The following is an 18441-nucleotide window of genomic DNA, read 5'->3' as shown; positions in this document are numbered from 1 at the left end:
AGCTAAAGGCTCTAGTGATGGTTAGGAGCAGGAGTGTTGGGCCACCTTGTCTGAATCCGAGCCTGGGGTTTGCATCACTCTAAACAGGTGACTTTACTCTCTGAACCTCAGTTTTCTCACCTGTAAAGTGGAGGTGATAATAGCCTTTGCCTCGTGGGATCACTGTGATCTTTCAATGAGTTGATATTTGTAAAAAACACTTAGACCTCTTGTCGGCTCATGGAAAATTCTCCATTGTTGTTAAAGCTGGGATTATTATCTCTGCATGTGGAGCAGTTAAAGACTCTGATCTGCAGGGATGAGAGACACTCTTTTGTCTTCGTGGACAGTTACCTAAGCCTGCCTGGTGATCACCCAAATTAACCTGAAATCAACTGGCATTTTACACCACACTTGAAGTTCCATCAATATTTTATAGACTACATCCAACAAAGAGAAAGCCCCATTTTGGAGGATTTAGTGTTGACTGATCAAAGAACTAAGTTGTTAATAATGATAATGATAACTACCATTTTTTTGAGCATTTTCCTTCCCCTGGGCACTGTACTAAGCCCTTTGGCCCAGAATGTATGCTTCATCCAGCGGGATTGTTCCTGCTTCAACTACCAGGGTATCCCCAGAATCTCAGCAGCTGGACTATGATAGCAGCTCAGCAAGTACTTGTTAGAAGGAACAAATCCTCACATGGTTATGTAAGGTCACTACGATTTTGGAATCCATTTTTCAGATGAAGACACTGAGACTTACAAGGTCAAGGTCACAGCCTAACACTCCATAACTGGGCCCAAACTCAGGCTGCCTGGGACCAGCCTCCCCCTCACCTCCTATGGTGGGAAACAGGGCAGCCAGGACGGAGCTTCTGTTCCCAGCAGAATTGACAGTGACCTCAGGAGGGTAGGAGGCTGACCACTAAAGGTGTGCATCTAGTTGATCTAATGGTCAAGGTTGCCAGCCAGATGTGGTGGCTCATGACTATAATCCTAGCAACGGGGGAGCCCGAAACAGGAGGATTGCAAGTTCAAAGCCAACCTCAGCAATTTAGCAAGGTCAAGCAACTTAGCGAGACCTTGTCTCAAAATTAAAAAATAAAATAAAAAGGCTTGGGGATGTAGCTCAGTAGTTAAGTACCCCTTGGCTCAATTCTCAGTACCAAAAAAATTTTTTTAAATTTAAAATAAATAAAAGTCAAGGTTTCCATAAATATGCCAAAGATAAGCACTAAAATCATTTCTGCTGCTTGGCTTATGATAGCATTTCAGAGGAGGGGAAAAAAAAACAGCATCAGAATGAAACACTTTCAGCAAATTACTTACCTTCTCTGGGCCTCAGTAGCCAGCCCTGCCTGGGCAAGACAGAGCTGAACTGGGTAGGGCAGATTCTTAAAATTCATTCAGTGAACATTTATTGAGCACTTACTAGGTGCTTAAAGTCTCTATCAGGCATTAAACAGAACAAATAAATAGGGCAGGATGCAGGAGAGCAGTGTATATTATGGAAAAAGAAAATGTCCAGGAGGGACCAAATGGTTTGGGCCTCGTGATCCGAATAAAAGATGGACTTTTCCTCCGAGTAAACAGGGACTTTGCAGGGTTTTCAGAAGAAGAGACAAGATTCGATATCCACATCAAAGGACTGTTCTGGGTCCAGGTTGAGAATGGCCTAGGAGGTGGCCACGTCTTGGGACCACAGGATTGGCTGAGGCATGGATACATCTAGAACCCTCCAAGGGACAGTGAGAAGAAACAGCAGAGGAGTGCCAGCCGGACTCAGGGCTGAAGTCGGGACCTGCCGCCCTCTGCAGTCCCCCCAGGCCTACACCAGGGCTGACCAGCTAATGGTTCCTTCCTCCCCAGGAAGTCCTGGCCTACTCCAACAGCTCAGCCCGAGGCCAGGCGTTCCTGAAACACCTGACTGACCTGTCCATCCGAGGCACCCTCTTTGTGCCACAGAACAGTGGGCTGGGGGAAAATGAGGTGAGTCCCGTCCCTGATGCCTACCCTTTAGACTAAAGTGAGTTATCTGTCACCACAAAAATGCTGTGTCACAAGTAACCCCAAAACTCAGCAAATGGACTATTATTTAGCCCCCATATCTGCAAATCTGTTGTCACCTGTGATCTTGACATGCTCTGATCTAAAGCCCACCCCAACTGGGCTGCCCCAGGCTGGTGGGTTGGCTGCTCTGCTCTACGGGGCGCTCAGGTGTCGGCAGGGTAGCGCAGGCATGTTCTCGAGACAGTGCAGGGACCGGGAGTGACAGGCACCCAGTCCCACCCGTGCTCTCCAAGCCTCTGGCCATATTCACTCTGACTCAGTTGGGCCCCAAGTCAGAGTAAGAAGCAAGGTTCATGGCCCAGGGCAAGGGTACAGGAAGGGGGAAGAACTGGGGTCACTGATGCCGTCAATCTGCCACATCCGCCTTCTTCATGATCAGAAGACAGAAATGGGCCAAATTTATTCAACCATGGCAGAAGGTGGTCCTGCAGGCCCTGTAGCCCCAGCCACCCAAGGTCCTGGAGGAGCCACATCTCGGCCCCCCTGTTACCACCCCAGACCGACTCTTTCCAGGACACCTCTGAGAAGCTCACGTGACTTCCAGTCCCCCATCATAGCTATGGGTGAGCCTCTGGAAGAGCCTAGAAAACCAAACGCCTGAGAAAAACTCGATAATGCCCACGATCGCTCAGTCTTTGTCTCCTTTCCTCTCAGATCCTGTCTGGGCGGGACATCGAGCACCACTTCACCAATGTCAGCATCTTACTCTACAATGATCTTGTCAATGGTACCATCGTGCAGACAAGGCTGGGAAGCCAGCTACTCATCACTTCTGGCCACAACCAGCTCCAAATGGTAGGACAAGTCTTCTGGGCTTCTCGGGAACACTGGATGTAATACATGCACAATTGGTGGCATGCAGTAGGTGCTCATAGATGGCAACTGTTGTAACGTCAAAGTAAACTCTTAACCTACAGATAGAGGATGGTATAAAGAAGTACCGTTGCCCATCATATTGACAGGCGGCCCCCACCTCTTGGGAAATGGCCCATCATCTGAAGCTGCTAGTGAGAAATATCGAAGGAAACCACTTTAAAGTTGCTTGGTTCTCGACCCTTGTTTCTGTCCAAATGTCAGTCCTATCCTGGGCCTTGACCTGTGAGCTTTGAAGTCAAATGAATGACCCTGGTGTGGATGAATCCCAGTCCTGCCACTTGCTAGCTGTAAGAGCTTAGGTTATCCAACTTCTCTGTGCCTTGGATTCCTCATCTGATAAATACAGATGCTGGAGAAAGGGGGATGATGTTGGTGGTGATTATTTTTGATAATGCTGATGTTGGGCAGGAAGACCTTTCTTCTACCATCTTAGAATCTGACTAGTGTCAGAGACCAGCTCCAACAGGGGGTCTTCAGAGACGAACGGATGGTGAGGAGTCGGCGAAAGGGGGGTGGAGAAACAACACAGACACCAAAGTGAAGGTGCTGAATCCCCATCTTTACTTGTGAAGTTGATCATATATTCTTTTCATTTTGGCAGGCTCACAGTACTTTGTGGTTACAAAACAGGAATCATTATTCAAAGAAACAAAATATTAATGTAGCTACAATTAGAATAGAAGAATGTATCTTGGCTTATGCATAAGCAAGCACTTTTCCTTTCAGTTCGCGTTTTGCTTTGAGCTGTTTCTGTTTAGTTAACTTTTAATAATAGTTAGAAATGTCCCAACTATTGGCCTATACCTTGACTATTCTTTCTTGACTTACTGACTGGAACCGATGCCATGGGGCAAGGGGTTGACTTGTTATTACTTTTAATCAAACAAAAGTAAGAGCACAAACCATTGTGCACAGGAACAAGAACAAGTTGTCCAGTACCAAGCACTAATCTGTCTTCTTAACATTAATTCTTCTTCTCTAGATTTTAATTCATTTTCTCAAAAACTTCCTTGACAGGAATACAGGGAGTTTTTCATTAGACATTAACAATTTACGCACCACAGCTGAATCATTGCATTTAGAGCAAACAGATCTATTCTTAGAAGTAGTTGCATTAATTGGGGAAGTCATGTTTTTTCCTTCATACTCAATGGTCATATGAGAAATCACAACTATACTTATTAAAGGAATACTAAAACAAACCAGCCCATTCCCAGAAACATACTGTGCTCCTCCAGAGGATGGACGCCTTATGCCATCCACCTCAGTAGGGCCTTGCCATTGCCTGAGTCAGGGGAGGGGCGCAGCAGACTAGGCCTGAGAATCACTGGTATAAGACACATTCACAAGAGAAAAGCCTTCAAGTGTTACTTAACATTTGACGTGCCCAAGGGAGTGTCCCTAAGGAAAATGAAGATCCACCCAACTTAAGACTGAAAGCGTATGTGCTTTTCCAACAACACGTGGGTGGAGAAGCGATTAAAAGGGAGGAGTTGGGGCTAAGAACAGTACATCGTGGCACAGTGACCAGGAATCGATGGGGGAAACACCAGGAAGGTGAGGATTGCTCTAGTAGGTTTGTGTACAGGTCCATTTTGGTGTTGACCCCAGCCTCTGGTGGTAAGAATGTTCTTTTCCTCCTGGTCCAGGAGGGTTTCTTTCTCATAGAAAGGTTTATGATGGCTGTTAGGGAGAAAGGGGTGCTCAGGGAGCCCTCCCTGACTCTGCTATTTCTCAAGTGCCATTAACTCAAAAAGCATCACTGTGCCCAACTGGTATATTTTGAGGTGTAATGTGACGGTGATGATGACAATGGTGATTATATTGATGATGATGATGATGGTGATGATGATGGTGTTGTGAGGATGATGGTGTTGGTGATGGTGTTGGTGATGATGATGGTGGTGGTAATGGTGACTATGGTGGCACTGATGATGTTGATGGCCACAATGATCATATTTAAATTACACACTGTTGTAGGATTTAGCAATTCCAAGCTTGTGACCCACAAAGTAGTACCCAGCATGCAGCGAATGCTAAATGAGTCTATTTTTTTTTTTCATTTTTACCTGATAAAGTGCTTCTGTTCCTGGGAATCAGTAGTTGACCAGTGCGTCTTAAGTTTCAGCATGCCCGTGAATCACCTGGGTGTTTGTTCAAATGCAGACTGTGGTTCAGCGGGTGGAGTGTGGGGCCTATTTGCCCACACCACGAGTCGGTGGGTCACTCTGGGATTAGAACACTTAGTAGTCCCTTTTTAGCAGTGTGACGTCCAGAGGTATGGACCTCGGTCCAGAGCATGGGGTTTACTACCCACCACTGGGTGATCTCCCACCAGCCTTTGTCCTTCTGATAGCCCATCTGTCATACAAGTGGGTTGGAGAAATGTCCCCACTTCCCCTGGGAGGTCTCTGAAGCCCTAGGTCGTCTTGCTGGGAAGATGGCAGCAAGTGTGTTCTGGGCTGTGTAGACAGTGAACAGGAAGTGGAGACAGGTGGACACTGAGGCTCCAGGGCCTCGGGGAAGCTGAACACCTGCTCTCCCCAGAAGTGGCCCCACATGGGCGGGGGCGGGAAGGCCAGATGGTCACAGATTTCTCTCTCTCTCTCCTCGCCTGTCCCTAGAATGAGACCAGGTTTGTGGATGGAAGAGCCATTCTGCAGTGGGATATCGTTGCCTCCAATGGAGTCATCCACGTCATATCCAGGCCTTTAAAGGCACCCCCCACACCTGTGGTGAGTGCTTAGGGATCCTGGTGAGGGAAGAGCCCGGTGTCCATTCCCCAGGGGCCAAACAGCACGGGAAGCCCTGTCTGCCACCTTCCTCCCGAGGAGCCATGAGGAGGCTCCCACCTCTAAGCCAGCTGACAGTGGGACACCAGCCCGGCTGGCCCAGTCCCCACTCCCGCCACCAGCTGTGCTCCTTGCATGAAAGGGAGGGATGGGCCAGTGGAGGGGGAGGGAGAAGCCCTGAGCTCTGGTCTGTCCCTCCGCCCTGTAGAGGGCTAGATCTGGGGGAAGGCTGTGAATTAAGAAATGTGAAAGCTGAGAACACATGGTACAGGCTCTAGAGAAGCTGGCTGGAACTGATGTTGATATTCTAACTTTCTTCCCAAGGCATGAGGGACGGGTGAGCAGCTAGCTGCTGGAATGTTCTACAGCATAGTGGTTAGGCACAGAAGCTCCAAAGCCAGACTGGTTCAAAGCTCAAAGCCCCCAGCTAGCTAGCTGTGGGAAACCGGGCAAGGCCTCAAGCCTCTGCACTTCAGTTCCCCACCTGAAACACGGGAACAGTCATGACCGCCCCCATCTCTGTGGGTTAGGATAACACTGAGATTGGTTCTTTTATATAAGAGGCTTGGAGCAGACCCTGACGGCAGTAAGAGCCAGTTAGATGTTAACGTATCTTTATTTTTATCTTAATTCCTCCAGGATGCCTGGGGAGGGGTAATCTCGAATTAGGGTACCTCTGGGGGAAATCAGCAGTTTGAAGAGCTGACCCTCTCCTTTCTGTGTTCAGACATCAACCCACACTGGCCTGGGGACAGGGATATTCTTTGGCATCATCCTGGTCATTGGAGCGATTGCTTCAGCTGCCTATTCTTACTTCCGGCTAAACCGGAGAACAATTGGCTTCCAGCATTTTGAGGTAAAGGGGAAAAAAAAAAAAACTGGGAACCTAATGGTGGGAGTTACCTTAGTTTATTATTTATTGTTCTGACAAAATCTCTGAGACTGGATGGTTTTTAAAGAATAGAGGGTATGCACGCCCATAATCCCAGCTATTTGGGAGGCTAAGGCAGGGGGATAGCAAGTTCGAGGCCAGCCTCCGAAACTTAGTGAGATCTTCCTCGACTTAGTGAGACTCTCTCCAAATAAAAATAAAAAGGGCTGGGGATGTGGCTCAGTGGTTAAGCATCCCTGGGTTGAATCCCCAGTACCAAAAATAAAGAAAGAAAGAAGTTTATTCAGGTCCATGGACTTTGGTCTGGGAGGCCCAAGAGCATGGCGCCAGCATCTGCTGAGCTTCTGGTAGGGCCTCGTGCAACTTCCACTCGCGGTGGGAAGCCGAGTTGCAGGCAGGTGTGTGGAAGAAACAAAACCCAAGGGCCAGCCTCACTTCATAACACACCAGTGTCCGCTGCCCAGGTAAGTAATGTCGTCCTGCGGGAGTGAGGATGCGCTACCTCCAGGGAGACAGCCGCTCTCCATGACCTCATCTCCTGGGAAAGGCCTCACCTCAGCAAAAACAGCAATGCCGCTTCAAAAGGAGATCTGGAGGGGACAGACCATAGCAGGGACTTCTCCAAATTCTAGCTCCTGCTCTAGGCTCTTCCAGCTGCTACAGAAGCCTCACCCAGGAACAGCACAGCGGGGACCGCCACCCCACCCCATGCTTCCTGCCTCTGGGGTGGGTCTCTGTCCCTAGAAGGACGGTGGCGGTGGCAGCTCAAGCCCTCTTCCTGGATGACACAGGGCATGAGGAGGAGCGGGAGGAGCTGCCCGGGGATTGGCCTGAGGAGCATTCACCAGGGGGTCACATTCACCTGGGAGGATTCACCAGACAGTGCTTGGGCCTCCGAATGGCCCTGAGGGTTAAGGAACAGGGTCAGGGACCCACACAGCCAGAGGCCTCACATTGCAGCCAGCAAACTTCATTTCGCTCTATTTGAACAGCTGAGCCACCTCAGGTAAGCAGCAAGCTCCTGAATTGTCATATAATCACCCTATGTGCCAGTCCAATTTCTGTTACTGTGACAAAATACCTGAGATCATCAGCCTACGAGGAGGAAAGGTTTGTTTGGGCTCATGGTTTCAGTCATGGTTGCTTGGCCCCATGGCCTTTGGCCTATGGCAGCAGTGTGTGCCAGTGGACCCTGCTCAGTTCCTGGCAGCCAGGAAACAGAGAAGAGGAGGAGTGGTCCCAGTATCTCCTTGAAGGGCACATCCCCAATGGCTTAGCTTCCTTCCCCTAGGCCTCACCACTTAAGGGTTTCACCACCTTCTAATCATGCCGTGGACTGAGGACCAAGCCTTCAACACACAGTCCCTGGCGGGAGCTAGGCTGGGCAGCAGCACAGGAGTGTATTCCACTCCTCCCTGGCCCGTGCTCCCCTGTGTGCCCTCCAAACATGCCTGGTAAGGGCAGCAGCTTCCTGCCTTCTGGAAGATAACTTGTCTATTTCTTTTTTTTTTTCCCTTCCTTTTCTTTGTTTTGCAGTGTTGCATATTGAACCCAGGGCTTGAGCCCACTAGGCTGGAGCGCCACCACTGAGCCAATCCCCAGCCCAGACTTGCTTATTTATAAGCACAGAGGCAAACCTCAAAGCCTCTTGGTTCATTTTGTATTGCTATACCTGGATGCCACCAACTAGGTAACTTGTAAAGAACAGAGGTTTCTTCAGCTGAGAGATCCAGGTCAGACAGCCACCTCTGGCAAGGGCCTGCTTGCTAGTGGGGACTCTCTGTAGAATCCTGAGTCAGAACAGTGCATCACACAGTGAGACAGAGCCTCCTCCTCCTCCTCCTCCTCCTCCTTCTTCTTCTTCTTCTTCTGTACCGGGATTAAACCCAGGATCACTCAGCCACATCCCCAGCCCTTCTTATTTTGAGACAGGGTTTTGTTAAGTTGTTTAGGGCCTCAATAAATTCCTGAGATTAGTCCTGAACTTGTGAGCCTCCTGCCTCAGCCTCCCAAGTAACGGGGATTACATGTGCCATGCACCCAGAGAGCCTCTTCTTCTTCTTATAAAGCTGCAGTCCCATTGGATGATGGCCTCCTTTATCCTTAAATACCTTACAAAGGTCCCACTTCCAAATATCATGGTTGAATTAAGTTTATATCTCTTAATACCTCACAGTGGGGATTAAATTCCATAAGGAGTTTTGGTGAAGACATTTAAACTATAGCAACATTATTTTTAGCAAAAGTGTCCATGTTGTGTGACTCCTTGATATCAAGTTCAAGGTCAGGCCGCAGCACTCTGGGGTGGTTATCCTGGGTAGTGAGGGAGTACTGTTGGGCACAGAGCACGGGGCCTTCCTGGGAGGATGAAAGTGCCTTATGAGCTGATTTGGATGGTGGTCACGCCCAGGGACACGTGTGTGCAGTGTCACTGAGCTGAACACTTGAGATTGGTGCATTGTATCACCTGTCAATCATATCTGAACATGTACTGTTCAAAGGGAAAGGTTCCCAAGAGGCAGAGGGTGGCTTGCTGTACCTGCCAAGGGAGGTGACGCGCTGCTGTCTTGGGACACAGTCCTGGCTCTCAGCCTTGTGCTTGTCTTTCTGAACAGTCAGAAGAGGACATCGACGTGGCGGCCTTCGGCAAGCCTGAGAACGTCTCAAACCCCATGTATGAGAGCGCGACCTCGGCGCCCCCAGAGCCTTCCTACGACCCCTTTGCCGTGAGTGTGCACTTCGATCTCGGAAAGGGTCCAGCTGGGCGCAGAAGAATGGGGTCTCTCAGCAAAGCTTGGCGGGCAGCTGCTCGCAAAGGAGAGCTCCCTTCTAGAATGTGCCGTGGTCTGTGAGCCCAAAAGCCAGTTGTGCAAGCTCCTGGAGGCAGTGTGGCCCGTTGGGCAGGCCGTAGAAGCCTAAGTCAGAGTAGAGGAGAACTAAAGGATGCCCAAGCCCATCTCGTGACCAGGGGGGATGCCTTTGGTCTTGGACTGAGGCCTGCTCCAAATATTTTTCAGATAGCGGGTGCAACATAAGCCATCAGGCCTTAGAAGATGCATTTTTCCGTTAGCTCTCCTTTAAACTTATATTTACATTGATTTTTTTTCTGCCTGTTGTCAGAAGTGCTTCTTGCTTTGGGAGCTACTTTTCTTGGATGAGGCCTTTATCTGGATGGTGGTCTGCTCTGGTCTGCTAAGAAGGAACCATTTATTTCTATTGTTAGTGACAGCTGAGCTTTTTATGGGGCCTCCACTGACTGCAGCCCAGGGGACTCAGGGCAAGAAATCGTCTGAAGTCCCCAAATGCAGAAGGTGCTCTGGTGTGTGGTTATGACCAGCTCCAGACTGAGGAGCTAGGGAAACGACGTCACTGTTTCCTCTTATGTAACAATCACAGCCACCCATAGCCAGTGTCCTGAATGTCCTTGTTTGCCCAGCAGACTGAGCTGGTGACATTCCTCAGGTCCAGGGAGATACTCAAGTCTTGGTTGGTGTGAGCCCACACCCTCCCGCAATATTAACCAAGGCCATGCAGCTGCTGTCAGTGTTCAGTGCACATATCTATGTTATTTCCCCCAAGACCACACTACAGTTATTGAATTTTTGTAAGTTAGCACTGAAACATTCCAAAAAAAATGTTTTCTTGCAACATTTTTAAGCTTGTCTAATGCAATGGATGTTATTCTTCTTATGGCTCTTAGTGCCTTTGGTAGCAGATCTTGGCAATAGATGGGAACAGAATCAGATCTCACATCTTACTTTGGATTTTAATCTAACCCATATAAAATTTCAAGGTTGAGGTCAACTCAGTTGCAATAATTGACTGGTGGGAGTTTATTCCTGTGAGCCTTGTGATACTGATGTCCACGTTATTTAAAAAGCAGAGGACAGTCACACCTGTGTAGCACACGCACATCTTCCCAGGTGTCTGTCCGACTCCAAGGGCTCCTTCAGCTCTGTGCACCTGAGGCAGGTGAGAGACGATCCTAGAAGGAGTTAGCTTCACCTGCTGTAAAGAACAGGTGACAAAATGCTCCAGTACGAGAAATCCTAAGCCTAGGACACAGCCCCAAAGCTAGGTTCTCAGGCCTTTGGTACTAAAGGGCGCTCGATATTTGTCATCGGCCCAGACATCTCAAACACCACCAACGCCACCCATAAGAAGCATTTGCTCATGCACATTATGCTTCTTAGCACAGGCTGAAGACCACGGGAGGCATGGGTGGCTGTCTCTGGAGCATGGCCTCCAATTCCCTCCCCCGGGGGCTCCAGAGCCACCCCTGGTTTGAGCTGAATCTTCAACCTGAAAGGAGTTTTTTCTTATCACACGAACAGCCACCTTTGGTGGGTGCCTACACCTTGTTAAATGTCATGTCCAATCCTCACACCTCCCTGGGAGGTGAATATCACTAAGACCTTTTAGAGATGAGGAAATGACAGCAGAGTGATTTGCCGAGGGCCCCACAGCGGCCTCAGGCAGCAGACTGCATCGGCCCCAGAACGGGTGTCCTTAACCACCAGGCCACCCTACCTCCGGATGTGAGGCAGCCGCATGAACTGACGGGAGCTCCCACCGCACGTGTGATCATGAGGGAATCAGGTTTTAGGCCCCAGATCAGAGGCCAAAGGAGACGTTCCACCTAGAAGGACCCACCAGCAGGACCACCCGCACCCTGGCGAGTGTCTCACGGTCCCCTCTTTTCCAGGACTCTGGGGAGCCTCAGCTGGAGAGCAGTGACCCCCTGGGGGCGATGTGAGGACCTGGCGTGCGCAGCCAGCCAGCAGCCTGCCATGGGGACCCACAGCCTTGGGAAGCCTCTGACTATGAATTCTGAGCACGGGATGCTTCGGGGAGCACAGAGCTCCTTCGCGCAGCTCTCAGAGCTGAACCTCATCTCCCCAGATGACCTGGGGCTACTTCCCCTCTCTGAGCCTCCCTTGCATCTTTCGGATGACATTTCTCCTGTTCTCCCGCGGCCTGGGGAACTGTGATCTCATTTCCGTTAGACTGAGCTCCCGAAGGTAGGGGCTCTCCTCACCCACCCTTGTATCCCAGCCCCCACCGCTGTCCCTGGCTCATGAAATATGCTCAATAAATGTTTATGGGACAGAAACGGAGTCAACGGAACAAACCCAGTGGCTGGAAAAACAAAAATGCTGCCCCCAGAGAAGCCAAACTCAGAAGGCAAAACCCACTTCTTAGGGCCTGTCAGTCAGGCCACAACTGGATCCTCTCTGAATTCAGTTTCATTTGTGCAATCACCTTAGGGAGATGTGACCACCCCCCCCCCCACTGTGAGATGCCACTTCTCACCCACTAGGATGGCTGCACCCAAAAACCAGAGAGTAACAAGTGTTGGTGAGGATGTGGAGACACTGGAACCCCCACATGAAATCCCATTCCTTTGTATCTACCTGAGAAACGAAAGCAGGTCCCCACAAAAACTCACATATACACACTCATAGTAGCATTTTCCTAACAGCCCCAAAGTGGAAACAATCCAATGTCTGTCATCTGATGATGGGTGGCCAAATTGTGGTACATCTACAAGATGGAATACTACTCAGCCCTAAACGGAAATGAAGTGCCGCTGTATACAAAAGCAAGGGTAAACCTGAGGACATCATGCCAAGGTTCTTCTTGAGATGATTGGGGGCAGGGTAAAGGTCCAGGGATGGGGGGCAAGATTGAAAAATACGAGTCCAAACACACGCTTCTATAAATGAGAAGTCAAGGCCCACAGAAATCAGTGAGCTGCTGCGGGTGACAGCATGACAAGGAACAGGGTAGAGGAACTGGGGTCCTTCTCCCTAGGCCCGGAGCTCTCTGTCCTCCCACAGGCCCTGGCCCAGTGCCCACATGGCTCCTATCTATGGATATTGGCCCTGAGATTTCAACACAGGTGACATTTTGGGTCATTTCTTCCCACCCCTAGAGGAAGACCTCACATAACCTCTCCATGTTATCTAAGACCTTATGCAGTCTGCACCATTTTATTGAAACTCGGGATAGAAAACTCACCAAACTTCCCTTAGCACCCCTGAGGGATAAAGTCACCAACTAGAAACAACTGGCTTCACTTAAAGTGTCTAAAGGAAATCCAAGTCCTTCTGCCATGGGCCCTGGTGGAAAGCATGGCCCAGGCCGATGCCCCGAGCCGGCACCTCATGGGGAACAGCAGGCGGGGCCAGGCCATCGGAGAGAACCAGGAAAACGGCCTAGGAGATGTTTGGATCTGGATGTGCCTCAGAGGCTCACGTGTCAGCCTGTGGCACCACGGGGAAGTCGGGGACGCTCTGGGAGGTGGGGCCTGGTGGAAGAGAGGTCACTGGGGACATGCCCTTAAAGAAGGAGCCCACCTTCTCTCTCATTGCTCCCTGGCCACCATAAGCTGAACCGTCCTCTTCCACATGCTCCCACCATGGCCCCAAATAACAGGGCCAACCACCCACGCACAGAAACCTCTGAAATGGAGATCCAAAATAAACCCTTCCTTCCATTAAATTGATTTTCCCAGGTATTTTGTCACAGCAATGAAAGCTAATGAGATTTTTACCATCAGGCTGCATCTTTATCTAAGGTAAACTATACCAGCATGCAGCCAAGCCTTGGGCTTCTAGAGAGAGCTCCCGCAGAACCTTATTCATGCAGTCCAGACCTGTCGTGTCACACGACTGAGTCATTCAGGGTCACTCCAAGTGAACTGGGCTGGCACGAAATAACCACACTGACAAAGAGAAAACGTCTTTTTCTTGGGATTCTTCAGTGTCGGCCCCTCTCTTCCAGCTCCCACAAGGGAGGCAGACAATAAGGAGGAGGAGGACATCCTGAAGCCCCTTTTTATAGAGGGGAAGACACTCGAGAAAGTTCCACCCCAGTGAGGGGGTCTGTTTCAGGGGGTTGAGTCTAGCTTCGTGATGTCTTGCTGTCAGCAGATTGACTGACATCTTGGAAGGCCATGCCCATCTCATGTGCTGTGTGGGGATCATAGGCAGAGAAGGACACATATGTCACCTGCCCAAACAGAGGGTATCATCAGTGCCGTCCACTCAGGTACTCAAGCTCCTAGTTCACACACACACAGCTCGTGGCCGGCTCAGCACACAGATCTACATATTTTCTTGTTATTGTCCCAAGTTCCTGTTATCTGTGTCCATTTCTCAGTAAGTAGTATGGTTTACTGCAATTTTAGCCCTGGAAGGGGTACGAGAGGGGGGGAGGGAGAGAGAGAATGTGTGAGTGTGTACGAGTGCACAGTATATTTTCTTTAGAGACATCTGAGACTTAAAAACCAGAATAGGTTTAACACATTTACTGCCATGTATAACTAAAAGAACAAATTAAAAGTTTTACAAAAAGAATAGGTTTAACTGTAGGCTCCCTCACTAAAATCGGGACTCAGCCTCTCATCACAAGGGGTTGTACTGGTTTGTGTAACGAGAAGGCTCGGAAGTGGGGGCTTCAGGGCGGGTTCATTCAGGGGATCAATGACACCACTGAAGACAGCATCTTCCCACTGTGCCTTCTGAGGGGACAGATCATGCTCAAAGGGATCAACTGGCCTTACTGCCCTCATCACACCCACACAGTGGACCACTCAGGAAAGGCACCTCCTCAGAGCTGGCTCAGAAGAGAGGACGATTCCCTCCCGGCACTGCCCTTCACCCACACACAAGTCCCCCCCCCTGGGGTCAGGAAAGGACATGAGCAACTGGCACAGGCAGAGGAATGGGTCACCCAGGCTGGCTGAGCCCAGAGGGGCCGCCAGGTCAGCTCCTTCTGAAGCTGACGGCTCCCTCTCCAGTGCTCCGGAGCTCATGGGGCATAAGCCCCGCTGCCCAGCAGCCCGTCCAATGGGGGCCTCAGGCCCCTGGATGGGGGAGGAGTCCACGGATGTTAAACGATTCCATCCTCCTCACTCTCCACAACCTGGCCCTCCACTCTGGAGCCCTGGGCCAGATCATTCAGCTCCAATGTGCCCTCCGTGGGTCTTCACCTGCTGTGTCCAGTTCCAAGAACGGTGCGAGGCAGAGTAAGTCCTGGGGAAAGGTCTGCACAGTCGATGGAGCTTCAAAAAGTGAGGGGTCACTGGGAACCTCGCCAGGGATGCAGCAGGGCAAATCTGCTCTCGAGGCCCAGCCTCCCCTTGCTAGAGCAGGGCTGGTGGCCCCTGGGCACGGGGTGGGTGGGCCTAACAAGCCGACAGCTGATGGTGTCCCCAGGGGCTGGAGCTGATATCCAGGGAACTATCATGTGGGATATGGGATAAACCTGTGAGCCTCTACCCAAAGTCTCTTCTGGCTTTAGTAGCAATGAGGGGAAAACAACCTCAGCCAACCACTTACAAAGAAACTCTGGCACATTAACTAGGACCTGTTGGCTTACGAATCGCTACACTACCTTAGAGGAAAAGGCATGTGAGAGTGTGACCAGGGGTGATGATTTGCCTCTACTTCCCGTGCCCTGGGGGCTCTGCTTTGGAGAAGAATGCAGGGGATTTGATGGTGGTGGGCTGAGCCTCATCAAAGCCCCCAAGAATCCTTGTGGGGTGGCCTCTTAGGCCAGCTCTCCAAAACTGCATTTTGACCCACAGCACCCTCTGCCTTAGTACCACACACCCAGATCCATAGAGAACACTGCCTACCATCATACACAACAATGTTCCCTTAGTTAATATATTGTCCCCTAAGTAATTTATAATAACAAATACTTGGTTGGTAAGTTCTCAGGTTCAATTCCACAAAGACAAAATGAAGATATTATAATTGCTTAAATTAAGTTCAGATTTGAGAGGAGACACTATTCCACTTAAATAATGATATTTTTACAAATGGCATTTTTAAAAGGGGTTAATTCAGTGCAATGGTCTGGATGCTTTGTCTCCCCCAAAATTCACATTTTGACATCTTAATCCCCATGGTGATGGGAAGTAGGCCTTTGGGAGGTGACTGAGTCGGGAGGGCGAATCCTCATGATAGGATTAGCTCCCTCGGCCCTCCACCATCTGTTAACGAGGAGACAGGCCTCACCAGACACCAACTCTGCCAGTACCTCCACCTTGACTTCCCAGTCTCTGCAACTGTAATACACTGTTCATAAGCCACCAGTCCACGGTATTTTGTTATAGCAGCCTGAATGGACTAAGACGGTAGGTCTACTCTTACAGATGTGCATCTGCAGGATCTCATTAAAATGACGACCACAAATGCAGACTAACAGGTGTGTGTGTGACTATCAATTCAAGAGTGGCACTGTTGGGGGGGGGGTGCTTTTCTGAAACTGTGCATGATTCTTTACAAGGTTTTGAATATGGCAAAGCTAAAATCCTCTGTGATTGATATAATGCTGCATTCCTAGAAAATTCAGTATGTCAAAGTCATGTCAAAAAATTCTTTCTGGTTACACGTAAAACATAATAAGGGTCTAAGCTTAGAAACAGGCTATTAGAGACACAGAGAGGCTTCCCCGTGCCCGGATGTCGGCAAGACCCTGAAGGATGTGTGGGCAGGGGCAGCTTTTCACTGTACTGGGCTCTTGGTACCATGTGCAAAGTTTAGGACAATTCAAAATGCCCAGATGTCACCCTGAAAAGCCAGAATGCCCTCCCCTCACTGTGACAACTAAGCATCCTCCAGCCTACTTGCCACATATCTCCAAACTGTCCCCAGGGACACAGTGCAGACCTGGGTGGAGGGAAAGGCTGGCATGAGCACATCTGTCGCCTTCACAACCCCAACAACTTTACTCCCCATCACTGGGGTTCTGCTGAGCCAAGTCCAAGGCTCGGGAAGCCCCCGAGTCCTCTCCCAATTCCAGGAAAAGAAAAGAAGCCCCCTGTCAAGCAGAGGGACAGCTGGTCAAGAATTTTAAGATGTTAAACCCACACATACATACACATTTAAAAAACATAAAAAGTATCTACAAATTCACCCAAAATGCATAAGTGAACTGACTTCCTAATGCGAGCTCCTGATCCCTATTTCTTTTCCTGAAAACCGTCTTCCACTGTTCCTAATGTTTGACTACAAACAGGCACGTGGACCCCCAGCTCCTCCTCCTTCTGGAGGAAGCAGTTCCTTGGGGGCCAGAAGCGGAGCCTCCTGCCCCACCCCAGGCTGCGCTCACATCCTGTTTGTATGAACAGCCTTCAAGCTCCAGAGGTATAAGGTAAGTTTGATCCTTCTCTCAGGGACAGCCCTGTAGGGATCCATGGTGGCAGGGCAGTGGTGTGCATGCACACGCAGTGCTGAGGCTGGAGCCCAGGCCCTCACAGGGAAGCACTCTACCATTCTACCACTGAGCCACATTCCCAGCCCAAGAATATTTTTTTAACTACAAAAATTCTTCTATTTGAATCGAAGAGCATTCTGCTATCATGTATAACTGATCAGAATAAATTAATTTTTAAAAAATTCTTCTATTTCTTTTACTAGAGATTATCTCAAATTTTATACAAAAGGCATGTTTAGAAAACAACGCTATAAGCTGGGTACAGTGGCACACGCCTGTAATCCCAGGAGGATCCAGGGTTCAAAGTCAGCCTCAGTGAAGTGAGGCACTAAGCAATTCAATGAGATCCTGTCTCCAAATAAAATACAAAATAGGGCTGGGGTTGTGGCTCAGTGGTCCAGTGCCCCTGAGTTGAGTCCCTGGCACCCTCCCCCGACAAGAAGAGAAAACAATGCTGTGGATTCACGACAATCTCATAAGGCTTTGTCAGCATCAGTACAGAGGAGCGATGACTGAGCAACACACCAGGCGATACAATTCAAACTTTTATTTGACGTTGAGTTCAATGCCACTAACACATAAAATCGACATTCAGAATAAATAGCAAATTCACATTGAGAATAAATAGTTACCTAATTTGCATTTCTTATGCCTGTTACTGTATAGGCACAGTTTGTCATTCCATTAAACAATTAGAAAAGGCTCCTAAGTTGGAGTTGAAGCTTGTACTACTAAGTACAGAAGCACTGTCCCAAGTGGGTGCCCTGGAGGTGGGCGCTGCATGCAGGATCTGTGGGAAGGGGTGGAGGGGTTGCCGTTGACCTCGATGCAGGCCTGACTGACCAGCAGAGAGGGGTGGAGCTGGGGGGATCTACAGGGTTGTCCCGGGTTGGGGAGGCCAGGCCTCTGTGCCTCCACGTGCAGCAGTCCAGAGGCTCCCAGGAAGGGGCTGTGATCTGGGGTGAGGCAAGGGAAATTCCCAGAGGTCTGACAGCTGTGAGCAGCCAGCCAACAGCTCACCCCGCCATTGGGGAACTAAGTCCTTCAGTTCAGAAAGGTCACCTGGGCAGCAGAGCCCAGCACCCGAGAAGCACAATAACAAACAACGAGAGGTATCTCAGGTACACACCACAGAGCAATCTTGATATGTGCTGGAAACATCCTGTCTGACCACCGAGCAGCCAGGAAACAGGCCCAGAAAGCAGCTCAGAAGGGAACTTGGCACACCTACCTACCCAGGGAACATCTTTCCAGACCTGCATCCAAAATTAGGTTATTCATCTGCACCTCTCAAGAGGGGAATGTCACCCTTGAAACCCACACAATCCATTAGTGGGGGATGGCAAACCACAGCCCAGGGCCAAATCCGGCCCACAGCCTGTTTTGGTAGAGCCCCCATGCCCATGCCATGCCCATGCCATGCCCATGCCATGCCCATGCCATGCCCATGTCTACAGGAGCAAAGCTGTACCTGTCTGGCCCTTTAAGGGAAAAGTTCTCTGACCCTTATTAGAAGAACTTCATTCCCCTCCCCTCCCCTCCCCTCCCCTCCCCCCTTCCCTTCCCTTAAGCCAACAGTGGTGTCAAAAGTTAGTTC

General features: G+C 49.7%; 1 protein-coding gene across 1 annotated transcript in view; it reads left to right on the top strand.

Annotated features, from left to right (window-relative positions):
• Stab2 (stabilin 2) overlaps positions 1–11830 on the top strand; it is a 154639-nt gene extending 142809 nt beyond the window's left edge. The window contains exons 64-69 of the mRNA XM_026398214.2: positions 1854–1973; positions 2709–2849; positions 5555–5665; positions 6450–6578; positions 9230–9340; positions 11320–11830. Of these exons, the coding sequence (XP_026253999.2) occupies positions 1854–1973; positions 2709–2849; positions 5555–5665; positions 6450–6578; positions 9230–9340; positions 11320–11370 (663 nt within the window). The 3' untranslated portion in view covers positions 11371–11830. The remainder of the gene's footprint in view (positions 1–1853; positions 1974–2708; positions 2850–5554; positions 5666–6449; positions 6579–9229; positions 9341–11319) is intronic.
• Positions 11831–18441: the final 6611 nt, after the last annotated feature.

This window comes from Urocitellus parryii, chromosome 5 (assembly GCF_045843805.1).
Source record: "Urocitellus parryii isolate mUroPar1 chromosome 5, mUroPar1.hap1, whole genome shotgun sequence".
Classification (NCBI taxonomy): Eukaryota; Metazoa; Chordata; class Mammalia; order Rodentia; family Sciuridae; genus Urocitellus; species Urocitellus parryii.
Note: the sequence above shows the minus strand (reverse complement) of the source record. Positions and strands in the feature narration are given on the sequence as shown.